We start from the raw sequence: 24,266 nt of genomic DNA, 5'->3' as shown, positions 1-24,266 counted from the left end.
GACCTTTTTGTCAGACATGCTGGGCTGACACCAGATGGTGGGCCTGTCAAATCAGGATCTCCAGATAGAACTGATCGCTATCCGTTACGAAATATCCAAGAGGCAGTGAGAACCACCGCTAGTAGTATGCCTAATCTTGGGACTTCTGATACTATCTCCAGATTCTCCATGGCATTCTTCCATGGAGTTAGTTCATGTACGTCACTTTCGAGGAGATAACAAACGTTTGGGTTTTGCTTTCTACCATGTGTGATTCACAAGAAAAGTAATTGCAAAGACTATTTGCTTTTCTATCTCTTGCTGATATCTCCAGGTTTGAATTGGCATCAGATGTTTTATGTCTATATAGATGTCTCTGTTCCTTTGGTTCTCGATTTCTTTTGGTTCATCAGACACACTCTTCTCAATACAATCAGTCTAATTGATAATCATTATTTTGGTGCACAATTCAATACGCTCCACTTTATACACTATCCTTGTTCATCTCTATATTCATAAATTCATCTTTCCGGGGAAGCAGGCGAAATGGGGATGGAGTTCTTCAAGCTGTTCGTCGCCTCTCCAGATGTTGACCCAAACACCCGCAAGGCAAAGTCGATTCCTATTCTCAACCCATTCGATCGATATGGGCGCGTCTTCTTCTTCTCGTGGCTTGGGTTCATGGTTGCATTCCTCTCGTGGTATGCATTTCCACCTCTGGTAAGTACCGCAGATGCTGGAATATCTGTACAGCCCATCAAGTTGAATAAATTTTCTGACATCAAATTCCAGTTGACTGTCACTATCCGACAAGATTTGCATATGACCCAGCAAGATGTCGCAAATTCAAACATCATTGCCCTTTTGGCTACGTAAGGGTTGACCTAAGTATTCTTCATTGACAGTTTACTGACCTCCCTAGATTTTTGGTCAGATTTATCGCCGGACCGCTCTGTGACCGTTTCGGTCCTCGCTTGGTGTTTGTCGGTTTGCTACTATGTGGTTCGATTCCGACAGCCATGGCCGGTCTTGTCACCACCCCTAAAGGCCTGATTGCACTGCGCTTCTTCGTTGGTATCCTCGGAGGTACTTTCGTTCCTTGCCAGGTCTGGTGTACCGGCTTCTTTGACAAGAAGATTGTGGGAACTGCCAACTCGCTGGCAGCGGGTTGGGGTAACTCTGGTGGTGGAATTACATAGTAAGTTGTTTATTTGCAGCACCGTTTTTCCTCTGGTCTCCTTTTAACTTATGCTGTAATCTAGCTTCGTCATGCCTGCCATCTACGACTCTCTCGTTCACACCTCAGGCCTTCCGCCGCATAAGGCCTGGCGAGTGTCCTACGTGGTTCCCTTTATCATCATTGTATCTCTGGCGCTGTGCATGCTTTTTACCTGCGAAGATACCCCCACAGGAAAATGGTCGGAGCGTCATATCTGGATGAAGGATCAGGAGGTACCGGAAGGCAACATCGTCAACATCAACTCGGTCAACCCATCCAGCCCTCCCTCCGTCAACAACTTCATGACCCCCGATTTGGAAAAGAAGGGCGCACAATCACCCGAGGTGGTAGACCAAGGTCAAGCGGTCGGACAGGTGGACATCTTCAAAAAGGACACAGTGGTGGCCCCGAGCCGCAAGGAAGCCATGAATGTCATTCTCAGTCTGTCGACATTCGCCGTTGCCATTCCATACGCCTGCTCTTTCGGTGCTGAACTATCGGTCAACTCAATTCTTGGCGATTACTACTCTGAGAACTTTCCACACATGGGACAGACGCGGACTGGTCAATGGGCCGCCATGTTCGGCCTTTTGAACGTCGTGTTTCGCCCTGCTGGTGGTTTCCTTGCAGACGTTCTGTACCAGTACACAGACTCGGTGTGGTCGAAGAAGCTTCTGCTTTCATTCCTTGGAGTTGTCATGGGAGCCTTCCTCCTGGCGCTGGGTCTGGCAGACCCCAAGACTGAAGCAGCTATGTTTGGTCTCTCCGCCGGTCTTGCATTTTTCCTAGAGTCCTGCAACGGTGTGATCTTTGCTGTTGTCCCGCATGTTCATCCCTTTGCCAATGGTAAGCTTGCATCCCCCATGCAAAAATCAAGTATCTCCCCGCTAACAACACCTTAGGCATTGTCTCCGGCGTGGTCGGTGGTATGGGTAACCTCGGCGGAATCATCTTCGCCATCATCTTCCGCTACAATGGTGGCCACTATCCCCGCTCCTTGTGGATCATCGGAGTGATCGCCATTGCAGGCAACCTGGTCGTTTCCTGGATTAATCCCGTCCCCAGAAGTCAGAGGGTACGAAGCTAAATGTCGCTATCGACACACAAACATCTTTACATGATCGACGCTGGAATCGTTCACAATAGCCCTAATGATTTGTCTAAGAGCGATTTTTTTCATTATACAAGGAGTTTTGGGAAATGATATGGGAAATTGTACATAATTGTCGAGACATAGCGGGGTATATAGATGAATGCTGGTTCATTTTTTCAAGGCATATAAACTACTTTTTTGCTTCAGTTTTCTTCTTCATATCCTTTATCTGTAATTGATCTGATATTATCATTGCAAATTGTTGCACTGAACAAGCTCGGGTTAAAAGACCCCGAATGTGGGTTTCTTCTGACATCGTGAGGGGAACTAAGCTGAGAGGTGGGATGTCCAGAGAGACTGGATTGTTTCAAAATAACTCTCTTCCTCTTTTTTAATCTGGACTTAAAATATCCCTACCATTTACAATTATATCCATTGCGTACGGCACCAAGTAACTAGCCAGCTCACCACCAGAAGAACTCCACGATACAAAACAAACCAGAAACAGAAAAAATGGCACCCGTCCGCCGCATCGCCCAAATCGTGCACCTCAAACCCTCCGCTCTCGAAGCCTACAAAGAATGTCACGCAAACGTTTGGCCTGAAGTCCTCCAGCAGATCAAGGACTGTAACATTAAAGATTGTACGTCTACATTCTTGATATATCTCAAAACACACAATTACAGAAAGATAGGATAGCATTCTAATTCGGGCAGATTCGATTTTCTTTGATAATGATCGTACGCTTTTCGCGACGTTCAAGTATGTCGGAGATGACTTTGATGGGGATATGAAGCGGATGAGTGAGAATCCTAAGATAAAGGAGTGGTGGGCTATGACGGATGAGATGCAGGTATGTTTCTTTTTGTCTATATTGGTTGTAGTGAATGATGGTTGATTCGTTGGGATTGAATAGGAGAGTCCCATTCCGGGTGCTATTGGCAGTGCAGAAGGGCCTGGGTGGTGGAAGGTGTTGGATGAAGTGTTTTATACCGAGTGAATCGGAGATTGAATAGAATCAAGTGTATAAAATAGAAGAAACTGACCATGATAGGTTGTGTCATTTGCCGCACTAGCAGCTGGTTAAAATACATTAAGAAAAAGACAAAAGCCAAGGCCAGTCGCATAGAGGTACACTCAGATGTCCAGATAGCTCCAAGATTTTCAGATGACTGCCAGAGACTCCCAATTCCCAGAGACCCGGACTTCTCGGACTCCCTCTTGCCGGCAAAGGTTGGATAACAACTAGAATACACAAAACATTGCAAAGATGGGTATCTTCACCAGGAAAATGTTGCTCATCAAAGATTTCCGCTCCTGAACGCCCTGTTCGTAGAAAAGGAAAATTGGTCATGGCTCATTCGTCCCGACTGGGTACGAGTATTTCCGCATCACCGTCCTTTTTAGTCGACGCTAGGGGGAACATCTTTCAAGATCTCCCAGCCGTACTCTTCCTCTGGCTTCTCCGCCTCCATGCCAAGAGCGAAGCGATAAGCGCGGACTTCGTTTTGGAGACCGGCGACAACACGGATAGGGACCTCTTCTTCCTCACAGCGAAGACGGTAGGCAGTGCGGATCATCTCGGCGCACTTCATGGTCTGGGCATGCCAGTAGTCACGATCGAGACGGCTTTCCAAGTGGGAGTCACGTTCAGCTTGAAGAAGGTTGTTGTAGTGGCGCTTCTGGGCCAGGTAGTTCATGTTATTGTTCTGGCAGTAGTTTCGGATCTGCTCGACCATAGTGCCAACGGCCTGTTCGTATTCGCCAATCAATTTGGTGTTCTCGACCTGTTCATGCTTGAGGATCTCGACGGTGCGTTTTTCCTTTGCGAGAGCGCGCTCGAGTTCGGCGATGCGGGCAGCTATACTTGTCGTTAGCAGGGTCCAATGTAGCTGGATTAGCAAAAGAAGACTTACCACTAATTTCGCCATTCACCTGCTGCAAATTAGGACTAGCGCCCTCGGAAGAAGAGCGTTTCTATTGCTTGTCAGCCATCTTCATGCTAATTGATGCTAGAGCGGGGAAGGGGGGGAGGGGGAACGTACCATGATTTCTTCGGCGCTGTTGACAATGCTACTAGTCATTTCGCGGTTGTTCTTCAAGACCTCGCTGAGTTCGAGAACCATTTCGTAAACGTGGTGGAGATCCATCTGGTGACCGGCGTTCATGGGCATGCCACCGTTCATACCGGCCATCCCACCTCCATTGACCTGAGCAGGTGTGTGAGGCATAGCGGGGGGGAGAGACTGGCGGGGCATATTGGCCAGGTTAGGGGAGTTGGCGGAATTGTCAGCGTAGTTAGAAAACATGCCCGAGCCAGGGCCACTGCCAGCCATGCCACTTCCACTGTTGTTCAATGACATGGTCGCGGACGCGAAAGCACGGTTCAAGTCTTCGAGCTGGGGGTCGGCTGAAGGATTGGGATTCTCGACTGGAGGGGCTCCTCCTTCTTCGTACCAGAAGCGATTCTCGATGCCCAACACCTCCTTTCGGAATTTCTCAAGGTCACGGTGAGTAACGTGGGTGGAGCGGCGACGGTGCCCACGTACAAAGGGTGCCTTGGAATCAGACGAAGGAGCGGACGCGTCGATGTTGACGGCTGGACGAAGGTTTCCTCCTTCGACCCCAAGTCCTGCCAATGGGTATTGAATTCGACCTTTGTTAAGGAAGTCGTGGAGAGAATGAGAGCGAACTCGCTGGCGTAGCTTGCGTTGCTCCAAAGCAGTTAGCGGTCTCTTGATGAGGTCGGCGGAGTCACATGGATTATCAGCACGGAAAGGGGTAAGCGCCGGAGCATCGGGGAAAGAACTCCGGGCACTAGCCGCCCTGGCACGTGTGATTGGCGCAGAGGGGAGAGGATGATTGTTCTCCATGTTGGATGACTGCAAGAACAACAAGTCACAGTCCCAGGAGATGGAGGATGGATGTGGGGGAGTGAGAGAAAGTGAGAGAAAGAAAGTGTTTTGAGGTGGGAGAAACGCCGAGAAGAAAACAATTTTGTTTGGATTGTAGTCTACTCACTGTTGCTGGCAGCTGCTGTGACTAAATCTCACTCTCCCCCCTTGCACCTATACATACAGTATTCTTTTACTATATCCAGCTTATGACAGTTGCGGTGTATTTATGTGAGGACCTGCGGAGTGGAAGAGTATATCCCAAGATGGTTTATGGGTAATTTGAGCATTAAATCTTCATGCACGAAGAATAGGTATCATCTAAACAAGACATCTTTCATCAATTCATATCAAGCAGTTCGGCCAGCTTATTATCAGACCCGAGTTCGTACGAGGCTTCTTTTTCCTGTCCATCACTCGTTCTTTTCTTCTGGCCGATTCGACCTCCAACTCGGGCAACGAGCATTCTCATCTTATCCAACTCCTGTACGAGCTCTCCATCTCTGGTGATGAGGTTGGGCTGGATATTCTTCTGTGGCTCATGGAATGGCTTCAATAGCCCTTGTAGTCGTCGCAGTTGATCTAAGCGCCGCTGTCGTTGTTGTCGCCGGTTGTCAAGGTCAACAAGACGCTCACGAAGCCGCAGATACCTAAACATACATGTCAGCCAGTGACTCAATCGCTCAGGTATAATAAATTTCAGACCTCTGGCACTCTTCCTCAGTCGCAGAATGAACTTCTAACTCAACGGGCAATTTTGTAAGATTCCTAGTGCGTGTGAGTAGATTGGTATTCGTTCAAGTCCTCAAAGACTCACATATGATTTGACAAGTCGACTGTTTTCTCAACACCCCTGTCATAAGAGCCTAAGCTGCGCGTCTCATGATGCACAGAAGACCAGTAAAGGCTTGCAATCTGTTGCGCGACATGGTGTATCGCTTGCGACGAGTAAACGATGCGATTATGCTGCTTCAAAGCAGTATTTACTGGAGTTCTGTTAGTTCATGTAAACATTCAGATGATATGTCATTACGGCCATAGTTTCATTAAGGGATACGATGATAGAATTAGATTGAGAATCGTTCTTGTACGTACACTTTTGTATGACATCCTCAACCACCTTATCGCTCAGGTCCTCTTCCGATGGCTGCGTCGCGTAATCCCTCCAATTGTCCGCTGGCTGAAGACTCTCAGACAGGACCCTCACCTGGGCCCTGATGAAGGCAGATTTGAGCTCGGGAATGGTGCGGGTCGAGTCCATATCTCCATATCGACAAAGTCACCCTTTGGGGACTGTCAATTCCTCCAGAGAGCTTGGCGCGATGGTATCGATAACAGAGTCACGTGGCTGTCGGTCCATACTCATACAGCATTTGCCCATGCAGGACATACTCGAAAGGATGTCTCAAAAAAACCCCATGATCTGAACATCAATTACATATCATCAATTTAGAGGTACATCTATGACTAGACGACCAATTGTCTGTTTACAACGTTGGCCTCGGTCTTCTATGGCATCTTGAAATTACACCGACAGATATATAATTTAACCTCGGCAACGCGAGGAGTGTCCAGATACTCCGCAAGAACATTCATCGGCATTTCAATAACAAAGCACCAGTTATTTTTTCGAGTTGTTTTCTGTATCAATCGAGATTCCTACACAGTGTTATAATGGCAGAGAACAAGAAACCTCTGGGTCTCCTTTTCGATATCGGGGGAGTGTGTGTGAGACTGCATGAACATCTATCAAATCCAAAAGCCGACTTACTAAATGACTTCTAGGTTGTCTCACCCTTCCAGGCCATATTGGACTACGAAATATCTCAGAATATCCCACCCGGATGGGTGAATTTCAGCATCTCTCGGACATCGCCCAACGGCAGCTGGCACAGGCTTGAGCGAGGCGAGATCAAATTGGATGCCGATTTCTTCTCAGGATTTAACAAGGACCTACGGAGTCCGGCTCTATGGAAGCAATTCCACGAGAGAGCCCAGCAAAAACAAGCATCGAAGAATACAGCCGCTTCGGTTCCCCCATTGCCAGAAGTGGATGCTGAATGGCTCTTTTGGGAGATGATGCGGATATCACGAACACCAGACCCTTATATGTTTCCCGCGTTGAAGAAGCTCAAGGAGTCTGGGCAGTTTATCATGGGGGCATTGTCCAATACAGTCATATTCCCAGACGGACATGAGTTTAATTTGGACACGACTGGGGTGAAGTCGCAGTTTGACTTTTTCATTTCATCCGCGCACACCGGCCTCAGAAAACCAGATGCGAAGATATACGAGGCTGCATTGAAGGAAATGAATGCATCAGCGAAGAAGAAGGGAATAAATGGTGCATCCGCTTCTGACATTGTTTTCTTCGACGATATTGGGGAAAACCTGAAGGGTGCAAAGAAGGCAGGAATGAGAACGGTCAAGGTCACTCTTGGAAAGACACAGGATGCAGTGAAAGAGCTAGAAAAGATCACTGGTCTTCAATTGCTGGAGGGATCAGACAAGGCAAGGCTATAGATGTACTGCCTAGTACTACAGTACCAAGTATGTACTGTTCTCCAAGGCAATCATTCATTTGATTTTGAGCCGACGTTAGATTATGAAATATCTTCCAATGTTACTTATATCCTCCAACAGTAAATGCAAATATATTTCTTTCAGAATCGGCGACAATAATCGTGGTTGTTCCCTGACCCAGACTTACTCTGGCTCGTGGCCGACCTCAGTTCTGAGTCGGGATGCAGCCACGCTAAGCGAAATCCCCCACAAAGTCGGCCCACGAAATTTCTCTCCTCTTTTCTTTCTTGCAGCCATCGTCGACAATCCGGTCAATAACCCGCGGCAACAGTCAAGATGGTGAGTCTTATTGCTATTAGAGATGGTTAATAGACCGTCCTGCATTTGCGAAAGTCTCTTTTAAAAAGGTCCTGGAATTTTGTATTCGGTTGGGACTGGAAGAAAATGGGTCTTTGCAAGATGCTTCGGACGGATTTCTGAAGCGCAAATTGCTGACTCGGTTTGTGTTCTTTGCAGCCTTTCACCAAGACCGTCAAGAACAGCGCTTACTACAGGTGGGTTAATTCTTCATTCGCGCTCATTTGAACCGCAGGACAAGATATGCTGACTTTTTTACTTCTACAGCCGCTACCAGACCAAGTACCGTCGCCGCCGTGAGGGTAAGACCGACTACTACGCCCGTCAGCGTCTCATCACCCAGGCCAAGAACAAGTACAACGCCCCCAAGTACCGCCTGGTCGTCCGCTTCACCAACCGTGACGTTATCACCCAGATCGTCTACTCTGAGATCTCCGGTGACAAGGTCTTCGCCAGCGCCTACTCCCACGAGCTTAAGCGCTATGGTATCACCCAGGGTCTGACCAACTGGGCCGCTGCCTACGCCACCGGTCTGCTTCTTGCCCGCCGTACCCTCAAGAAGCTCGGCCTTGACGAGCAGTTCACTGGTGTCGAGGAGGCTGACGGTGAGTACAAGCTCACCGAGGCCGCCGAGACTGAGGATGGTGAGCGCCGTCCCTTCAAGGCCTTCCTCGACGTTGGTCTTGTCCGCACCTCCACCGGTGCCCGTGTCTTCGGTGCCATGAAGGGTGCCTCCGACGGTGGTATCTTCGTTCCCCACTCCGAGAGCCGCTTCCCCGGTTACGACATCGAGTCCGAGGAGCTCGACGCCGAGACTCTCCGCAGCTACATCTTCGGTGGTCACGTCTCTGAGTACATGGAGGGTCTCGCCGATGACGACGAGGAGCGCTTCGCCTCTCAGTTCAACAAGTACGTCGAGAAGGAGATCGACGCTGGTGATCTCGAGGAGATCTACAGCGAGGCTCACAAGGCTATCCGTGAGGACCCCTTCAAGAAGGACGAGGATGCCGGCTCCAAGAAGACCAAGGAGGAGTGGAAGGCCGAGAGCTTGAAGCACCGCAAGACCAAGCTCTCCTACGATGAGAAGAAGGCCCGTGTTGAGGCTAAGATCCGCGAGCTTGCCGCTTAGATGGATATATGTGTCACGATGGGAGACAAGTCGTACTTGACGAATAGCTGAGTGCGATAGTCAAAAAAAGAATTGTTCACTTCACACCAAAATATCCTAGGGGGACATAGGTTTTTGCCAACCGGCGTTATGATCAATTTACTGTAGATTGATTGGGTTTTTACGACATGTGTTACGTCAAGGGATTCTCGGAGCAATTAGTTTGGATTTCAAAGGATTTTATTCACCGTTCTAACTGCTCCGGTAAATGTCTATCAATCTTCCTACCTTGATGTGCTTGTAGAAGTAGATATGTGGCCCCGTATTCACTACAGAAAAGTGGGGGTTTGATTTTCATTTTGTCTAGTGGGCCTTACTGCCGGGCGGTCAGACTTAAGCGAGATCTCTGAAGAAGATACATCCATAAGTACGATGGAAAGTTTCCGGGAACTTAGGAAGAACTCGACAAGGAATCTAATGATATTTCTACATCTTCATCCCGGTATCCTGGCTATGTACTTTGAATATTATCCAGTCTGGCTTTACTGGGTATGTCTTCCTAAATTTCTTCCATGTTCTATTTCAGGCACTGCCAGGCGCATACATAGTCCCGGACTTCCTCCGTAGATGGTACATTCTCCCAAACGATATTGATGAGCTGTCATACTGGGATGGCCACATGTTCAGTTGATCATTTGACACCAGAATGAGATACTGTACAGAGTACCTACAGATGGGAGTACCTACTGAGGCCCGTAGATCCATCTGATTCTGGTGGATGGATCTCATAATGGCCCACCGCCCACATGACCAGCAAAAAAGAAAAAGATCATCATGGACTATTACGCCATAGACTGTGTTAGAAGTTGGAACCAGAAGATAATTGGAACTGGAACAACCAAATGATGTTGTTGCTAGTGATAATCATGGAGAAACAGCTGAGAAGTGAGAACAACATCGTGTGATGCGGTCATTGTTCCACCTTGTGGATCGGTTCGATATCATCGTGAGATATCCATTTGTAGGATCTGCGGTATCAGCCAATATCCCAATCCACCCGTCCATAAGCAACCGCGCCCAGCTGGTTCCTTGAAGTTAAGTCGAAATTACAGAGTGCTAGGGGACAAGATAGACGCTGAAATTCCGTAAACAGCGACGACTGAATAGACTACATAATAGCAACCTGTCATGGATATTCCGTATAGCCACCCAGAAATAGGTAGTCGAGTGTGACAATTCCATCCTAGCTGCCTCTCCGAGGCGTTCCTTTTCCCGCATGGTTGCAGATGTGGATCGAATCATGCTGGACATGGTGGGAATTTTTGACAGCACATCGTCGAAGCCCTCTACTGTTTCGGGGGGAGGCAAATCCTCCGATAGCGGGTGTCACGAGTGTCTGAGCGAGGCTGAAATAGCTGAAAAGTTGGATAGCTGAGATTGGACCGGAGATTCCGGGATTCCAGACTCTACTAGTAAGATGTACTGTGCGGACTACGGAGTAGTAGATTTTTATGCTTCTATAGCCTCTCCCCCTTTTGGGCAAGATGAGGATTGGGATAATGCCCCTGTATTAGGTTGTTTCGGTACCGCAGCTGGATTGAGAATTTCGCCAACGGTACGGCAGGTGGAAGTTGGAATGGAAATAACATTTTACCTTAACCAATGACATCCTCACCCTAACTTTCCCGACCAATCATGCAACTAGATATGTAAAGCCCTCTCGGGACCGCCCCACACCAAAACGGCTCCTTTGGGACTAGCGCCACAGATGCCGTTTTCTAGCTGTTTTTTGGTAATGGCCGCCCATAAATTTTGATCCCGCACTGGTGGTGCGTCCTTGGCAGGTTGTCGTGTGTGAGGGCGTTCTACCAGTGGCAAGAGTACATATCTGTGGTTGAACACCAGGAGATCTGCCTGCACGATGATGAAAATATCGCATTTGATTCAATCCTGCTTCGACGTATCATTCCTAGGTCGCAGGACAGAAAGTAAAAAAAAAAAAAAAAAAAAAAAAAAAAAAAAAAAAAACAGAGTCGTCGACGTAGCCATACAACGGCTGCTGGTAGTACCACCCCATTAAGGTCACCTGCACTGCTGCTCCCTGGCGTTCGCCCGAGTCCTCCCCCCCAGAATCCACTCTATGATTCTCTCCCCCTCCACTTTTGGCGCATCCGTCATTCCGTCTGTCTCTGGCACGGCACCGGTGGTCGGCCTGCGAAAAACCATCTGCTCTGCTGTCATCCCGATCGTTTCTGCCATTTGATCCGTGCTGCTGCTCACTTCGCCTTCCTTTTTTTTTTTTCTTCTTCCCTTTCTTCTTCGTCAACTAATTCTACCTGATTCTGACCACTCATTTCCTCTCCCCATCATGTCCGCTGCTGCACTCCGTCTCCGCCGCCCGATCATGGAACACTCGTGCCATCGCCTGTAAACAGCTCGAATAAGGGTGAATCGCTTTCTTCTGCCCGAGGGGACACCTCTACCTTGATTCGAACATATTACCTCTGCGATACCTTTTTTACTCGTACCCCAACAGCCTTGGTTTCGAGTCTCGACTTGGCCTCTGTGAACCGAGTCTGGCGGAGTATGCACTGTTGTATATAAACCTACTCCGACGCATCTATCTACAACACAAGTGGTCAATCGCCTATTCCTATCCAATTTATCTAGTCACCCGACAGAGGGACAGAATCAAAAATGGAGGGCGTTGAAACGGTTGATGTTAGCTGGCTACATCATTCGCAAAAAGGTGAGTTCGAAAAAAACTACCCCCGGCGGTTCCGCGGCATTGGCAGAATCGGATTACTTTGGGAAGGAAACTTGAACTTGGATACTAATATTTCAGATCACTTATCTCGCTGCAAGTCAGCATCGTCGACGGTCAGCGATAAATCGAGCTTCGATAACGAACAAGCTACTTCACAAAAATCCCCCGAGGAGAAGATACCCTCCGACACAAGTCCACCACCCCAACAACCACCCTCCGACCCTGCCCCCGAATATCAAGAAACTACTGAGAATGATGGATCTCGACTTGCACAAACAAAATCCCATAATGATGACAAGGCGGTGGACCCCAAACAATCCGGCTCGTCCATGGCCTTTCCTAAAAGTGCACCCAAACCAATTACAGGGAGAAGGAATTCATGGATCTCAAGTTTAAGCTCCAAGTTTTCTTCTGGCTCAACACCTCCATCACAGTCGAATGTCAAGGGGAATCAAGGCAATCTCAAGGCGACCTCACCAGTGTCGAAGCTTGATTTCCACAACCCCTTTGGTGCGGCTTATTCCCCCAAAGACAAGGAAGACGAGAAGAAGGAAGAAGCCTACCAGACCACTTCGACATCTCCCAAAGGCCCCTCATTTCTCACAAACGCATTTCGCAAGCTCTCCTCATCTGGCTCGGGAGGATTGGGCAAGTCCGCTCCAAACGGTGCCATTTGTGAACGGCGCATAATGAACATTGATCAGAATCGGGATAGGTGTAAGATCCCGGATTTGAATCAGGCAAAATTGCGACGTGTTGCTTTCTGTGTCGATGTTGAGATTGCGGGATTCTCACGTCGGGAATCCGACGACGAAGCTTCCCCAAGCAGTGGGCGGCGTCCTTCTGAACAAACCCTATCTAACCAAAAGTCCAAGAAGTCATCATCGAGGTCGAAAGAAAAGGAGGAAGCCGCTGCTTTGAAACATCCTCAAGCTGCTGCTGCTGATAAGGAACAGCATGGCCAGGTTAATGGAAATGGGAGGGGCAGTACGTCGTCGGAAACTCAAGCCACGGAGAGCAAAGTCAATGGTGAAGGAAAAGAACCCACAAGGAAACAAGAGAAGAAAAAACGGTCAGAGGAGGAGAGAAGGGAGCGCAAAGAGAGAAAACGAAGACAGGCGGAGGCAAATGGCTCAATACCTCTGCAATTGAGTGTTGATGACGACTACGAAGACTCCCGAATCCCTACTCCTGGGGTAACTCGGTCGAAAACGCAGACACATCCCACAACAGATCCTGTACGAATCTATCGAAGATGTTGCCAGCTACGTGAAACACCTGTCCTTAAGAAGGTGGTCGACCAAATTTCCTCGCCTTCCTCTATCTTGGCCGAATCTCCTGGTACCGTTGCCGTTCTTGACCTCAGCAACTTTCCTATGACCACTCAGGACATCGTTACTTTTAGTGACTGGCTCGCTGTTGTACCTGTCCGCAAGCTCATTCTCGAAAACTGTGCCTTGAACGATTTGTCAATTCGAGCTATACTTGCGGGTCTACTCTCGACCAAAACTGTGGAGCAGATGAAACAAAGGCGCAGGAGAGTAAAAAAGCCCGAGTCTCCTCCCCCCAAACAGGAGGAGAACTATGGTGTTGTGGAGAAGTTATCCTTGAAAGATAACCCTAGAGTTGGTCCAGAAGGATGGCGGTACATCTGTCTCTTTATCCATCTTTCAAAGTCCTTAAAAGCCATCGACTTGTCCGGAATTCCATTCCCGAAGAAACCCATCGCGGTAAATGACCCCGATCAGCAGACACGGCCTCAAGTGGATGTTACGACTATTTTCGCCAAATCCCTTGCGGAACGCTTCGGTGGTGATCGACTCGAAGAATTACTGCTCAGCGAGTGCAGGCCTACAACAGAAGACGTACGAAAAATCTGCGATGCAGCGATTACCTCTGGTTTAAGAAGGCTTGGATTCGCCAACAATGAGGTGACAAGAGAGGGCTTGGAACATATTGCTCGATATTTCTCAGCTGGCAATTGTGAGGGTCTCGATTTGGGTGGAAATCCTGTTCAGGATCATCTTGATGTGATTACCTCTTCTGTTGAGGGAGATCAGCCACTCTACGCACTCAGTTTGGCTGATTGCTCATTAACCCCATCTGTGATCTATCCTTTGCTCCAAGCGTTGACGCGCCTATCTAATCTTCGTTTTATCGACTTTTCTCACAATCGAGGGTTGTTTTCGGCTCAACCAGATGCACTGGCGACCTTCAGACGTTTCCTTCCAAAGATGCCCTCGCTCAAACGCATTCACTTAGCAGATGTGAACCTTTCTGCAGATCATACCATCGCTCTTGCCGAGGTCCTCTCTGAGTGCCCTAGTCTATGCCATTTGAATATATTGGAAAACCCATCGATCATGAGGCTGGCCTCCGCAACTGACCCTGCTGCTCAAGAGGAAGCCTGTGCCGTTTACGCATCATTGATGGCAGCTGTGCGTGTCTCTCGAACATTGATTGCGCTGGATATCGAGGTACCCAGTGCAGAAAGCAACGAGGTTGTCAAGGCTCTGGCATCGCAGATCGTGGCATACTCTCTTCAGAATCTCGAACGGGGTGCCATTGAAGAAGAACTCTCCGATCCAGCTTACTCGTCATGTGCACGCGCCAATGTCCCCGTCCCCGAAATCCTACAGCACATTGTCGGGGTTGGTGTTGACGAACCGTGTGATGAGGAGGACGAACCTGCTCCTGACGAAGACTACGTTATTGGAGGTACAGGTGTTGTCAAGGCCCTGGGAGTCTGCCTTGGTACTTTGGATCATCATGGTAGCGATCTCCCTGGGGACCAGTCTGCGCCGCCAAGCGGTACTACCACACCTAGACACAGAAGACCTAAGTCCTATGTCACTACCAAGAAGCCTCGTGACATGTCTAAGAATCTGCTGGAATCTGCTCGCAATATACGGACAAGGATCCAGACGGCCCTTGTTCGCGAGGACAAAGCCGGCAATGATCATAACTACAGTAAGTTCCCTTATGGTACTCGCATTTTCAAATGGAGACGTATGCTAACATCTATTTTACTAGGGCGTCTTCAATTCCTTGATTTCACACTGCATGGAATGATCCAGCGTTTTGAGGATAAATACCCAGAGACACGCATCGCTTCGCCACCGGTGCCAATTGCTGCGCAAGAAACCAGCTCACAGAACTCTGGCGATGAAGTTAGTGGCTCAGTCGGTGCTGGCGTTCATGAAAACGGTGCCGACGGCGAGTGTGCCATTGACGACGAAGATGGCGACCAATATGGCTACCGACTGTCCCGCGCCAGCTCCATTACTTCTCTTCATTCTCGCGCGATGACCTCCGAGGAAGGCCATGTTCATCGTCTTGGACAGAATCTTCGTCGCGATTTCCTCAGCCCTTCCTTGGATCCAGACGATGACCCCTCGTTGTTCCCCATGGATGACTCTCATGTCACAACTCTAAGGGACAGACTAGACCGTCTTCACGAGGAACAGACACGTTCTCACTTTGAGAGTGTCGGGGCAGACAAAGCTTTTGAAGAGCTGGGATCGACAGTTGAAGAACTCTGGGCCATTCAAAGACAGGACTCGGAGGCCTTTGAGAAATTCAAGCAGAGCCAGATCGCCGCACAGATTAATAGCGGCAAACGAACAGCTTCTCCGGCGAATCGAGATGGACCAAATCCAAAGTCCACCTCGTAGGATGAATGCTCACTTACTGCGACTATTTACTCGCTGATTTATTTTGTCTACTATCGATGAAAACTTTTTTGTATATACACTATCGTTTCTGTCTACTTCTGGCATTTTGCGCAGACAATCATCCTGTACATACTCAACTGCAGAACGTGTCATTCGATTATTTCCATGGGTTTCTGGCTTGTTATGTGTTGTAACCATATTGATACCTTGAGTTATTGGGATTATTGGCTCCGCTATCTTCTACTATCCGTTACGCGGGGGCGTCTTTTTCAGTCTTCTGTACACTTGTACACTTATGTTTTTCTTAGTGTTTTTTTATATTCTGTCACGATAAGGTTCGAAGGTTGCCAGTGATGTTCTATTATTTACAACATGATCAACTTGAGAAGTCCGAATACTCTCTAACCTGTATCTGATGTTGCATCCAAATGCCTCAAATTCCTCGGTATATCGGCTTACGTCATAGAGCAGCACCGAACAACCATGGAGAAAAGAACAACGAACAGTTAATTATACGGATAAATAAATGCATAAAAATATCTTGTCTACTTGAATTTGCTGTAGATAATATCTATCATCCCAATCTGATAGAAATACTGGCCCTTTAGTAGAGCCCAAGTCCCCACGCTTCCAGTGATCTGCAATCCCTCGGTTTGCTGCTGTTCCCCAGAAAACATTCACATGTCAGCCACTGCCCGCGTGCCTCTCTCTCTCTTCCTCTCCCTTCCACTTCATCATCACCCATCTCATTCTTCCCATCCCTCTCGGAAATCATCATCATCACGGCCATGTTCGCATTCGTCGACTCTGGCTAGGACCTATTTCATCCTCTCTGTAGTAGGCTCAGGCAGCCCCTTCTCGCCGCCATCATGGCTGCTATGTCCAAACTGCTCCCCCCCGAGCGCTCGTTCCGGCAGATCCTCTCCAGCTTAACGTCCCTCTATCTCCGCCATCGCACACGCATCTCTCGCACGGTCTACCTGGCTCTCTTTGCCGCTCTAGCAAAACGTGTCCATAATGCCATCTCCGAGCAAAAGGCCGCTTCCCAGCGACAGGTTGACCTGCGCAGGCGGCCCGGAACCAGCAGCCTCGGCGAAGAAGGCGACCGACCGCGCAAGAAGGTCGAAGTCAACCGTGAATTCTTCAGGAATCTGCTTCGGTTGCTGAAGATTGTGGTGCCGGGCTGGCGAAGTAAGGAACTTCGTTTGCTTATGAGCCACAGTGTGTTTCTGGTACTGCGGACTATGCTTAGTCTGTATGTGGCCGAGTTGGATGGCCGGTTGGTCAGCAATCTGGTGCGGGGGAAGGGGAAGGAGTTCTTGCTGGGACTTGTATGGTGGATGATTGTTGCAGTGCCTGCAACTTTTACAAATTCTATGGTAAGTCGCACTGTTTTGGCTGTGTCGACGGTGGTTCGATTTGACATGCTTTTCTTTCTAGCTATCCTATCACCAATGTAAACTTGCTCTTAGCTACCGGAAGCGCCTTACGGACCATATCCATGAAAAGTATCTGTCCAACATGACATTCTACGCCATTTCTGCTCTGGACGATCGAATAAAGAACCCCGACCAGCTGATTACTGTGGACGTCTCGCGATTCTCAGACAGTCTGGCAGAGCTGTATTCAAACCTGGCCAAACCAGTTCTTGACATGGCCATTTACAACTACTCGCTTTCCAAGAGCGTTGGAGGAGAGGGTCTCTTTATCATGAGTCTTTTGGTGCAGCTTTCGGCCAACGTGATGCGTGCACTGACGCCGCCCTTTGGCAAATATGTCGCCGATGAGGCCGTTTTGGAGGGTGAATTTCGCTTTCTGCACTCGAGACTGATTGACTACAGCGAGGAAGTGGCACTCTACCACGGCCATGAGGCGGAGAAGGACACCTTGGATAAGGGCTATTTCACCCTGATAAAACATGTGAATCGCATCTTGCGACGGCGGTTATACCACGGATTCATGGAGGATTTTGTCATCAAGTACTTCTGGGGTGCCTTGGGGTTGATCCTCTGTAGTATTCCGGTCTTCTTCAAGATCCCCGGTCAAGTCGCTCAGACTATGGGGGATCGAACTGAGAGTAAGTACTTCTTTGTAGGGGTTGTCAAGCTCACTACTAACGTAATTAACAAGGTTTCGTCACAAATCGTCGGATGTTGCTTTCCTCATCCGATGCCTTTGGTCGCTTGATGTTCTCATACAAGGAAATTTCAGAGCTCGCTGGTCACACAGCGCGCGTTTCATCTCTAATGGAAGTTATGGATGACCTCTTGGCCGGGCATTTTGAGAAGAAGTTAGTATCCTCAGCTTCAACAGAGGAAAATGCGGCCGTTCTTTCTGGTCGTGGTGAGGTTGAAGAAAGCGAATCTATCGAGTTCACCGACGTCCCTATCGTATCGCCCAACGGAGACGTTCTCATACGGGAACTGTCCTTTACCGTCCACCCCGGCGATCATCTACTCATTGTCGGTCCTAACGGATGCGGCAAATCGTCCCTGTTTCGAATCCTCGGAGGCCTCTGGCCTGTCTACGGAGGCAAGGTTAAGAAACCCCGCTTTGATGGGATCTTCTATATCCCCCAACGACCCTACCTATCTCGCGGCACTCTGCGACAACAGGTCATTTACCCCGACGGTGTTCGCGAAATGCGATCCAAAGGCATCACCGATGAAGACCTCTATGAAGTCCTTTCCATCGTAGAGATTGCATCGGTCGTCGACCGCCCCGGTGGCTGGGACGCGGAAGAAGAGTGGCGCGATGTCCTATCCGGTGGTCTACAACAACGTATCGCCATGGCAAGACTATTCTACCATCGACCAAAATTTGCTATCCTAGATGAATGTACATCTTCTGTCACCCTCGAAATCGAACGGGTCATGTACGAAACTGCCAAGAAGCTCGGTATCACCCTGATGACCGTTTCCCACCGTCGAAGTCTCTGGAAGTATCACAAGAAGATCCTGCAGTTTGACGGCCAAGGCAGCTATGTCTTTACCGGACTAGACTGGGAACGGAGATTGAAGCTTGAGGAGTAAGTTATGCCTTGAATCCCTTTCTTTCCACCGCCATACTTTCAAATAACAAAGCTAAAATGATAAATCATGAACAGTGAGAAAGACGATCTTGATCTCCAGCTTCGAGCTGTACCAGAGCTGCAAAGACGAATCACCGAACTGAGCGCTTCATAATAGACTCATATATTATATGGCCTGCTTTATTCTTTGTCGCCACTGACATATTCGACCTGATATCCATTTTGCCGATTTTTTGTGCTGATATTGAATTCTTGTGTATTTACTGTATGTGTTTGATCACTAGAGCGAGGTACTATACATAGCTTGCATGTACTTTGGCATATTTGTGAGTGAATGATCGTCATTCATCTCTATGGATAGTCGACACTATTGAATTGTATTTTCTTGTCAAATTGAGTTGGATTATGAAAAAAAAAGCACCATAACAAGCTCGTATTCTCGTTAATTATACCATATTAAACGGCAAGAAACAATATAAGCTAATAAAGAAGATAAATAAAAGTATAGAAAAGGTAACTTTCCTACCCAACTAATCCTTCACCTGCAGAGGCTCGACGTTCCAGATACTCTCAGCATACTCACCGATCACACGGTCTGTAGAGAAGAATCCCATGCGCGCCACGCTAGTGATGGATTTGGCGACCCACTCATCCTGGTTCTTGAATGCCTCGTCTACTATATCCTGTGTTGTGATATATGAATTGAAGTCGTCCGAGACGAGATAGTAGTCACCATGCTCCGTGATAGCCGTGGTAAGCGCAGAGAAGCTGCCGGCGTCACCGAACATGCCTCCCCGAATTGCATCGAAAACCTTGGACAGATGTGGATCGAGTTGGAAATCGCCGTAGAAATGTCGGTGACGGAGCTCTTCCACGTCTTCGGCCAGATTTCCGAATAGGAAGATGTTTTGCTCGCCGATCTCGCGAGTGATCTCGATCTAAAAAAAGTATCAGGGTCAGTTAACTGCATGCAAATGCAATGTTCCCCCTGCTTGTTCAGAAATAGTAACAACATACATTGGCTCCATCGCAGGTCCCAATAATTAGACCACCGTTGAGAACAAACTTCATGTTGCTGGTTCCACTGGCTTCAGTACCAGCTGTTGAGATGTGTTCGCTGATATCCGAGGCTGGGCAGATCATCTCTGCCTTGCTAACATTGTAGTCTTCAAGGAAAATCACCTTGAGGAGATCACCAACATCTGCATCATTGTTGACTACAGAAGCGACCTTGTTGATGAGATGAATGATGGTCTTGGCCATCCAGTAGCCAGGGGCTGCCTTGCCACCGAATATGGACACCCGTGGCACGAGTTTCTTTCTTTCTTCTGCAGACAAAGATTTGATGGTCAGATAGCGGTGTATAACACCAAATATGTTGAGCTGCTGGCGCTTGTATTCGTGAATTCGCTTCACCTGAATATCAAAGAGAGCTTGCGGATTCACACTGTAACCGGTGGTATCTTTGATGTGCTTGGCAAGACGGAGTTTATTCGCCGTCTTAATCTCTGTCCATTCTCTTTTGAATACCTTGTCATCGGCAAATGCCTCTAATTTATCCAAAAGTGTCAGGTCTGTTAAGAACTTATAACCACCAAGCTTGGAGGCAATCAATTCAGACAATCGTGGGTTGGCTTGATGAAGCCAGCGCCTGGGGGTGATTCCATTGGTGACATTGGTGAATTTGTCAGGTCCATAGATCTCAACGAAATCCTTGAAGATCGTGGTTTTAATAAGGTCCGAATGCAATTCGGCAACACCGTTGACCTTGTGAGATCCGATGATGGCTATATAAGCCATTCTGATCATCTTGGGATGGGACTCCTCGATGATCGAGACTCGAGACAAGATTTCCCTATCCTTGGGGAATCGCTTCTCTACAGACTGTAGGAAGAACAGGTTTATGTCATAAATAATCTGCAAGTGCCGTGGAAGAAGGTTCTGAACCAAAGGAACAGACCATTTCTCCAACGCCTCTGGAAGAACTGTATGATTAGTATATCCAAAGGTGTGAGTCACGATATTCCACGCTTCGTCCCAGCTTAAACCTTCTTGGTCAATCAAGATACGCTGTAATTCAACAATTGCCAGCGTAGGATGTGTATCATTCAGCTGGATTGCAATTTGATCCGGGAACTCGCTCCAGGGCCGCTTTGTCTTCTTGAATCTCCGAACAATGTCGAACAAGGAAGCAGCACACCAGAAGTACTGTTGTTTCAATCTGAGTTCCTTGCCTCGTTCAAGGTTATCATTTGGGTATAGCACTGCCGAAATGGTATCTGCACGTTGCTGATCTGCAACTGCGCTCTCGTAGTTACCGGCATTGAACTTTTGGAAGTCGAACTCCCCACTTGCTGCCTTACTCGACCACAAGCGGAGGTTGTTGGTTGTTCTTGTACCATAGCCGGGGATAGGGACATCATAAGCCACGGCCTGGACGGTTTCACCATCTTCCCACAAGTGAACAGTCTTGCCGTTCTTGTCCTCATATTTCTTTACCGAACCGTAGAACTGGATGTCGACGGTGATATCATGGCGAGGAAATTCCCAAGGATTGAAGTCCAGCCAATAATCAGGGATTTCAACCTGATATCCATCGACAAGTTCTTGTTTAAAAATTCCGTATCGGTAACGTAGCCCGTAGCCCCATGCTGGGAAGTTCATTGTCGCGAGACTGTCGAGAAAGCATGCTGCCAAACGTCCCAAACCTCCGTTTCCAAGAGCAGCATCGTGTTCCTGGTTGATGACATCCTCAACACGGAAACCCAGTTCGCTCAAGCCCTCTTTATTATCAAGTCAGTCTTTCTGTTCTAAGAGATTCATTTATTTGACAGTATTCACGTACCTCGGGCAACATCTTTCATCCCAACGTTAAGCATAGCATTGTCCAATGCTCTACCCATCAGGAACTCGAGAGAAAGGTCTAGAGAGTCAGTTAATTTTCCAAAGATATTGGAGCAAATACGAGCATACAGTAAACCCTCTTCTGATCAGCAAAAGACTGGCGCTGCTGAGTCTTGTTCCACTCGATGATCAGACGGTCTCTGAAGGCAAGTGCAGCTCCTGAATATGCAGCCCTAAATTATTCGCCGAACAGTCAGTCTACTTGATCAGAAGGTCGGATGATGCCGAGAACGTACAATTCATCGCAATTGTAAAGCGAACGAGCCAGGGTAGTTTCAACATGGCGCACGAGCTCTGTCTATATATACTATAGTCAGCAATGGACCTCTCAAGATGTTCAGCCCACATACCTCAAACTCCTCTTTATTCGTGAATCCCTTCGCGGACTACCATCAATAACGAAGTTAGTATATATCTAATCCGAATGCAGAACCAGGAGACCATACACGCTTCCGCCATCTACAGGAAACAGACAGTTAGCATCGAAACCACAGGTTGAGATTGTAAAGAAAGCAAATACTCACGCCTCTCTCAACGGCTCCGGAATACTAGCCTCGACACTCTTGGTCTCGGCCGGCCCAAAACCAGTAAAGGTACGCCTATGTTTTGGACGACTGAATCCAGGACCAACGGGGCCCTGAAGTTCCGAAATGGGGGCACCAACAGAAGGTCTCCTCTCACGACGCTCGGACGAGGCCATGGTTGAGGATTTTCTGTTGTGATTGAGTTGGGGGAGAAGCTACCTATGTGAGTATCAGGTGAGCTTGAGCTGAGGAAATAATTTGATTGTGGAATCCAAGTTACACTGAGAATTGGCGTATTGCAAAGGGATGAGACGAATGTTGATGGATGGGAAAGGAAAGAAAGGAAAGAAAAGAAAGAGAGATCGGGCCAGTTAAGAACGACCCTTCCCCTAGTCAATTGTAAGGTATTTGAATGTCCTTTCCAGCCAGCTTCACCTGGGGAAGAGACGAGACCAAGCAAGCAGCGATATCCGGGGAAGGAAAGCAGGATGAAGGAGTGGAGGAGGAGGGGTAGATGAGGGGGAAGAAGGGGCCATAGCTTTTTTTTTCTTGCTTCCTTGGTGGAGGTGGTTCAAGGTCAGACAAAAAGGGGGACCAGGGTGGGAAGAGAAAGGGTTCGATGAGGAAGAAAGTCTGAAGGTCACAACAAGAAAGAGAGACAGAGAGAGAGAGAGAGAGAGAGCAACATACGACTCTGGATGTTGGGGTGGGGCAGCTGGAGGAGTACCCCGGGACAGCGCAACAGCAACACCCGGATAGCATCATTTCACACAGGAACGGTGTTCAGTCTAGACCGAAATGGCCCGGTGGTCCCTGGTACATTTGTTGACATTACGTGGAGGATCGGATGAGCGTTGCGTTGATGGTGGTCGATGGTCTGGTGATCTGATAATAGCCACCTTGATGGCGTCCATGATACTTTACAATCTATAGTCATCGTATATCAATTAATCTTATAACCCGTATCAGTATATCCTATCAATCTGAGAAAACGAAAGATAAGAAGGTTACGCTGTATAAAGACTGGAACTATCGAGTCATGACGCAATGCGGAGTCTCCGCATACAGCAAGGTGGTTCATGTATGCCATCAGCATCATCACTCCAACACTGGCTGTAGCACCTGCAGCTGCTACTATAATCCAGTCGAAGCTATACCAGCAAGGTATATCAAGACACGTCTGTGCGTGCAGACCGGGTTTCTTCCTTGACCAAATACCTGTCATCATACGAAGTGATACTCTAGTTCAATGATCATTTCCCTGTGTGACCATATATATATATAGAACAGATGCAGATCCACTGCGACCAGACCTCCACACGAGATGCATCATGCATCTTAGTCTCTAACTCTCGACACGGTTGCCTGAGACCTTCGTTATATGCCTCATGTTGATCCTCCATACCCCGCCTTTCTACATCTATCCCCATGACCAAAGGTGTGCAGATCAATGTAGTTTATTAGTATATGGGTTGTAAATGCATGGTGGGCTTCCCTTCTCCAGCCCGCAAAAGAAACACTATTCACAAACCCCCCGACATTCAACGCCTCGAGGTTGCTTCTTGCTATGGTAGTTTACCGATCGCCTGATCTTAGTCCACAGCGTTCGGAAAACAAACAAAACCAAGAGACCCAAGGCATGAGGGGCGCGAGGTGACAAACGAAAAGGAAAAACATATAGTCGCAAGTGACATTGCATGCATGAAACGCTGCAAAATGGATGGCAGAAACAACGATGAGAAGCAGTTCGGATATAACAAAGGGAAGCCGCCATAAAAATGCATAATAAAAAGAGGTAAACATGACACACGAGAAAGGACGAAAGGAAAGCATGGCAGTAGTCAGTTCAAAAGGAAATAAAAAACGAAAAACGATCTCGACACACGAGAATGGATATCAGAAACCCTCGCACAGGTTACATGCAAGTTGTGTTCAGGCCAGAAAACTTTTAGTTGGCAATAATACGCTCATCGGATCCCAAGCCAAACAAAAAGAAAATAGAGGCAAGAAAGGAAATAGAGGCAAACACCATCCATGGTATTTACCCGATGCAGGTCCCCAGAAGAAAATTCCCCCCAAAATGAAAGAAATAAAACACCATACCACGGCTATCCAACGAATATATGACCCAACCGAGCGCCAGGGATATCAACCTGTCAGTCAAGACTAGCACCGCAAACGCCGATGCCGATC

General features: G+C 48.0%; 10 protein-coding genes across 10 annotated transcripts; 6 read left to right on the top strand and 4 right to left on the bottom strand.

Moving 5' to 3' along the window:
* The first annotated feature begins 313 nt into the window (after nucleotides 1-313).
* On the top strand, nucleotides 314-2,498 carry ASPWEDRAFT_40392 (MFS transporter). Its single transcript, XM_040835310.1, has 5 exons — nucleotides 314-699; nucleotides 772-851; nucleotides 902-1,177; nucleotides 1,242-2,044; nucleotides 2,101-2,498. The coding sequence occupies exons 1-5, from the start codon at nucleotides 526-528 to the stop codon at nucleotides 2,283-2,285; spliced, it is 1,518 nt and encodes a 505-aa protein (XP_040688886.1). The 5' UTR covers nucleotides 314-525; the 3' UTR covers nucleotides 2,286-2,498.
* Nucleotides 2,499-2,804: 306 nt separating this feature from the next.
* Nucleotides 2,805-3,291, top strand: ASPWEDRAFT_172033 (L-rhamnose mutarotase; the record flags this gene model as incomplete). Its single annotated transcript, XM_040830878.1, has 3 exons — nucleotides 2,805-2,934; nucleotides 3,008-3,144; nucleotides 3,208-3,291. The coding sequence occupies 3 exons, from the start codon at nucleotides 2,805-2,807 to the stop codon at nucleotides 3,289-3,291; spliced, it is 351 nt and encodes a 116-aa protein (XP_040688885.1).
* Nucleotides 3,292-3,694: 403 nt separating this feature from the next.
* Nucleotides 3,695-5,164, bottom strand: ASPWEDRAFT_27873 (uncharacterized protein; the record flags this gene model as incomplete). The annotated part of the gene is made up of 3 exons (XM_040833058.1): nucleotides 3,695-4,152; nucleotides 4,208-4,268; nucleotides 4,337-5,164. The coding sequence occupies 3 exons, from the start codon at nucleotides 5,162-5,164 to the stop codon at nucleotides 3,695-3,697; spliced, it is 1,347 nt and encodes a 448-aa protein (XP_040688884.1).
* A 42-nt stretch (nucleotides 5,165-5,206) lies between these two features.
* On the bottom strand, nucleotides 5,207-6,474 carry ASPWEDRAFT_40391 (kinetochore subunit FTA4 family protein). Its single transcript, XM_040835309.1, has 4 exons — nucleotides 6,281-6,474; nucleotides 6,003-6,171; nucleotides 5,891-5,953; nucleotides 5,207-5,835 (listed from the first exon to the last, which is right to left on the bottom strand). The coding sequence occupies exons 1-4, from the start codon at nucleotides 6,444-6,446 to the stop codon at nucleotides 5,526-5,528; spliced, it is 708 nt and encodes a 235-aa protein (XP_040688883.1). The 5' UTR covers nucleotides 6,447-6,474; the 3' UTR covers nucleotides 5,207-5,525.
* A 275-nt stretch (nucleotides 6,475-6,749) lies between these two features.
* Nucleotides 6,750-7,991, top strand: ASPWEDRAFT_500000 (HAD family hydrolase). The gene is made up of 2 exons (XM_040837359.1): nucleotides 6,750-6,913; nucleotides 6,971-7,991. Exons 1-2 carry the CDS (start codon nucleotides 6,860-6,862, stop codon nucleotides 7,706-7,708), a joined length of 792 nt encoding a protein of 263 aa, XP_040688882.1. The 5' UTR covers nucleotides 6,750-6,859; the 3' UTR covers nucleotides 7,709-7,991.
* Nucleotides 7,992-8,218: 227 nt separating this feature from the next.
* ASPWEDRAFT_110006 (60S ribosomal protein uL18) lies at nucleotides 8,219-9,194 on the top strand (the record flags this gene model as incomplete). Its single annotated transcript, XM_040828139.1, has 2 exons — nucleotides 8,219-8,262; nucleotides 8,333-9,194. Coding segments are annotated over 2 exons (906 nt in total), but the record flags the coding sequence as incomplete, so codon positions are not given.
* A 2,457-nt stretch (nucleotides 9,195-11,651) lies between these two features.
* Nucleotides 11,652-15,828, top strand: ASPWEDRAFT_499968 (putative cell wall biogenesis protein Mhp1). Its single transcript, XM_040837357.1, has 2 exons — nucleotides 11,652-14,910; nucleotides 14,974-15,828. Exons 1-2 carry the CDS (start codon nucleotides 11,871-11,873, stop codon nucleotides 15,612-15,614), a joined length of 3,681 nt encoding a protein of 1,226 aa, XP_040688880.1. The 5' UTR covers nucleotides 11,652-11,870; the 3' UTR covers nucleotides 15,615-15,828.
* Nucleotides 15,829-16,268: 440 nt separating this feature from the next.
* Nucleotides 16,269-18,799, top strand: ASPWEDRAFT_154880 (ATP-binding cassette long-chain fatty acid transporter PXA2; the record flags this gene model as incomplete). Its single annotated transcript, XM_040829671.1, has 4 exons — nucleotides 16,269-16,993; nucleotides 17,055-17,691; nucleotides 17,745-18,642; nucleotides 18,721-18,799. The coding sequence occupies exons 1-4, from the start codon at nucleotides 16,484-16,486 to the stop codon at nucleotides 18,797-18,799; spliced, it is 2,124 nt and encodes a 707-aa protein (XP_040688879.1). The 5' UTR covers nucleotides 16,269-16,483.
* Nucleotides 18,800-19,175: 376 nt separating this feature from the next.
* On the bottom strand, nucleotides 19,176-22,361 carry glpV (glycogen phosphorylase; the record flags this gene model as incomplete). Its single annotated transcript, XM_040839425.1, has 8 exons — nucleotides 22,074-22,361; nucleotides 21,996-22,008; nucleotides 21,900-21,935; nucleotides 21,786-21,847; nucleotides 21,619-21,722; nucleotides 21,491-21,568; nucleotides 19,663-21,428; nucleotides 19,176-19,583 (listed from the first exon to the last, which is right to left on the bottom strand). The coding sequence occupies exons 1-8, from the start codon at nucleotides 22,247-22,249 to the stop codon at nucleotides 19,176-19,178; spliced, it is 2,643 nt and encodes an 880-aa protein (XP_040688878.1). The 5' UTR covers nucleotides 22,250-22,361.
* ASPWEDRAFT_498378 (uncharacterized protein) lies at nucleotides 22,359-22,995 on the bottom strand. Its single transcript, XM_040837337.1, has one exon. The coding sequence runs from the start codon at nucleotides 22,836-22,838 to the stop codon at nucleotides 22,467-22,469; it is 372 nt and encodes a 123-aa protein (XP_040688877.1). The 5' UTR covers nucleotides 22,839-22,995; the 3' UTR covers nucleotides 22,359-22,466.
* Nucleotides 22,996-24,266: the final 1,271 nt, after the last annotated feature.

Source organism: Aspergillus wentii, assembly GCF_001890725.1.
Source record: "Aspergillus wentii DTO 134E9 unplaced genomic scaffold ASPWEscaffold_4, whole genome shotgun sequence".
In the NCBI taxonomy this organism is placed as follows: domain Eukaryota; kingdom Fungi; phylum Ascomycota; class Eurotiomycetes; order Eurotiales; family Aspergillaceae; genus Aspergillus; species Aspergillus wentii.
This window is presented reverse-complemented; position numbering and strand designations above follow the sequence as displayed.

Coding starts and splice junctions, on each gene's coding strand:
- ASPWEDRAFT_40392 (XM_040835310.1), top strand. CDS start 526: ATGGGGATGGAGTTCTTCAAGCTGTTCGTCGCCTCTCCAGATGTTGAC. Junction 1,178..1,241: donor TCTGGTGGTGGAATTACATA/GTAAGTTGTTTA, acceptor GCTGTAATCTAG/CTTCGTCATGCCTGCCATCT. Junction 2,045..2,100: donor TGTTCATCCCTTTGCCAATG/GTAAGCTTGCAT, acceptor ACAACACCTTAG/GCATTGTCTCCGGCGTGGTC.
- ASPWEDRAFT_40391 (XM_040835309.1), bottom strand. CDS start 6,446: ATGGACTCGACCCGCACCATTCCCGAGCTCAAATCTGCCTTCATCAGG. Junction 5,954..6,002: donor GTCGACTTGTCAAATCATAT/GTGAGTCTTTGA, acceptor CACACGCACTAG/GAATCTTACAAAATTGCCCG. Junction 5,836..5,890: donor ACTGAGGAAGAGTGCCAGAG/GTCTGAAATTTA, acceptor ATGTATGTTTAG/GTATCTGCGGCTTCGTGAGC.
- ASPWEDRAFT_500000 (XM_040837359.1), top strand. CDS start 6,860: ATGGCAGAGAACAAGAAACCTCTGGGTCTCCTTTTCGATATCGGGGGA. Junction 6,914..6,970: donor TCGATATCGGGGGAGTGTGT/GTGAGACTGCAT, acceptor AATGACTTCTAG/GTTGTCTCACCCTTCCAGGC.
- ASPWEDRAFT_499968 (XM_040837357.1), top strand. CDS start 11,871: ATGGAGGGCGTTGAAACGGTTGATGTTAGCTGGCTACATCATTCGCAA. Junction 14,911..14,973: donor CGGCAATGATCATAACTACA/GTAAGTTCCCTT, acceptor CTATTTTACTAG/GGCGTCTTCAATTCCTTGAT.
- ASPWEDRAFT_498378 (XM_040837337.1), bottom strand. CDS start 22,838: ATGATGCTATCCGGGTGTTGCTGTTGCGCTGTCCCGGGGTACTCCTCC.